Genomic DNA, 2,500 nt, shown 5'->3' with positions numbered 1-2,500 from the left:
ATACCTAACCTAAAAGAAACACAACGCATACATGCAAGTATAGAATCCTAAATCACTGTACCGGAGGCCATCCGGGACGCAATGCGTGAAACGGCCTTCTCCCGTGCCCTCAGCTACGCGTGCCGGCGGGTGAGGGACGGCGAGTGGGGCTCCGCCGTAGAAGGCCGCTGGACGGGCATGATCGGCGAGGTGAGCGACGGCACGGCGCAGATCGCCGTCGCTCCGCTCGGCGTGACGCAGAAGCGGAGTTCTGTCGCTAGCTTCCTGATTCCTCTCATTATCACCAGGTAGGGCACGCGGACGTCTCTGGTATGTGCGTATGTATAAATGTATGTAAACCGTATATATATATATATATATATATAGATAGATAGATAGATAGATAGATAGATAGATAGATATAGATAGATAGATAGATAGATAGATAGATAGATAGAAAATAAGAGAGAGAGAGAGATAGGTAGATAGGTAGATAGATAGGTAGATAGATAGGTAGATAGGTAGATAGATAGGTAGGTAGATAGATAGGTAGACAAGTAGATAGACAGAGATAGAGATAGAGGTATAAATAACAAAACCTACTCTCATACGATTATAAGTAATGTATGACTGCCACTTATGAAGCAATATCAAAGAGGATAATAGGTAATGCTATTGATAAACTCAAAAATTTCCAAATGCAGTTAAAAGACCTCAAACTCCTTTACACTTGCTAACATTTTCCCTTTTTTTTGGCTACGGCCGTCTTTGTGAAAGGATTCTACTAAACACAATAATGGGTTATTTCGTGGGAGGTTTCTGTTTAAATGCAAAAACGCTCTTACAATGACTTTATAAATTTGGAGAATGCTAATATTTGTGTATTTAGCCCCCCCCCCCATAAAAGGAAGAAGGCGCTGATATTTCTAAAGGAAGGTTTCTACGAGTTGGTTGATTTTTGTTTTCCTTGATTTAGTATTTTCTTAAATGAGAAAAAAAAATTACCCAAGCAAAAAGGATAAAGGTATGTGTCATTATTTTGTTTTATATAATTTAATTTAATTTAAAAAAAATTATTTATTCATTTTTATTTTATTATTTTTTTTTAAAATAGATACATAGTGACCTGTCTTTTAACAATCATCCCTACCCTCACACACTATTCTCTTGCAACTCAGACGTACAGCCTGTAATTTCCCACATACGTATGCAGTTCCAGAATCATTCTGAAGCGACCCACTAATGAGGACTACATGTGGACGGTGTACACAAAGCAGTTCACACTCGGAGTTTGGGGGATGCTAGTGGCTGCAGTTTCCGTTGGGCCCGGGTTTGGCCTTTTATCCGCTATACACATCGAAGAAGCGTCCCTCCCTTGGATTCTGTCCTGACTGTGGTGGGATTCCTGTTTGGTCAAGGTGAGTCGCTTTCTTTTCGATATGGGCGAGATAGTGTGTGCGAGCGTAAACTCTGGTAAAAATAATGAAGTTGGGTTGATGATGATTGGCAATAAATTGATGATAATGCTTATGAAATATTAGCGCCTTTAATAATAGGTGATGATAATGGTTATAATACTAACAATGATATGACAATATGATCATAATACTAGTAGCAATAACGAGATGGATAATCATTAAAAAAATGATAATTATAATAAAGAAAATCAAAATGTGGATAATAGTAATGATAATATTAATTATGAATAATGAAAAAAATAACGTCAATAAGTAAACCCTAAAAATTTAAGACTTTTTAAAAAAAATGAAATAAAATTTCACACCAACGCAACTCCAGGCACTGTGCTGAGAGTCGAGACGGTGGCCGGCCGGACCCTGGTGCTGACGGCCCTCCTGCTGCAGGTCGTGACCCTCTCCTACTACACGAGCAACATGGTGTCGGCGCTGACGGTGGGGCCTCCTCTGCCGCCCTACGAAGACCTTCGGGACATTCACCAGGAGAAATCGATTACTTTTGGGCATGATGAAAAGGGACCGGGGGGAAAGCGACGCCCCGAGGTTGTCTTCGAAACTTTTTTTGGGAAAGTTATGGAAACAACACACACACACAACCCAAACAACAACACACAAAACACACACACAAACACACACACCCACACACAACCACACACACACACACACACACACACACACACACACATACAAACACACACACACACACACACACACACACACACACATACATGTGTGTATTCGTGTGTGTGCGTCTGAGTGTTTGCGTGTGTGTATGTGATTGTATTGGGAAATTATTCACTATGTAATTTTGCAAAGTCATGTTATGTTTGAAGTCTATTCAATTATTTACCACTTCATAGATTATCCCTACTGACATCAAATTCTGACGCAGGACTCGGACCTTCCCTTATACAAAGCAGTCCCGGGGCGGGACCCCCTTTTTCAAAAGAAAGGGGGGGCCCCACCCTTTTTTGGGTAACGAACGGGGTCCCAAACCCCCGAGGCAATTTTAATGTTTTTTTTTTTGGGGGGTTTTTTTTTTTTTT

General features: G+C 40.7%; 1 protein-coding gene across 1 annotated transcript in view; it reads left to right on the top strand.

Annotated features, from left to right (window-relative positions):
- The window catches only part of LOC119597826, a gene marked incomplete at its 5' end in the record, with an annotated part of 6,170 nt that extends 3,829 nt beyond the window's left edge, over positions 1-2,341 (top strand). The window contains 4 exon segments of the mRNA XM_037947466.1: positions 114-287; positions 1,193-1,309; positions 1,730-1,889; positions 2,315-2,341. Of these exon segments, the coding sequence (XP_037803394.1) occupies positions 114-287; positions 1,193-1,309; positions 1,730-1,889; positions 2,315-2,341 (478 nt within the window).
- Positions 2,342-2,500: the final 159 nt, after the last annotated feature.

The sequence above is a fragment of the Penaeus monodon genome, chromosome 40 (genome assembly GCF_015228065.2).
Source record: "Penaeus monodon isolate SGIC_2016 chromosome 40, NSTDA_Pmon_1, whole genome shotgun sequence".
Classification (NCBI taxonomy): domain Eukaryota; kingdom Metazoa; phylum Arthropoda; class Malacostraca; order Decapoda; family Penaeidae; genus Penaeus; species Penaeus monodon.
This window is presented reverse-complemented; position numbering and strand designations above follow the sequence as displayed.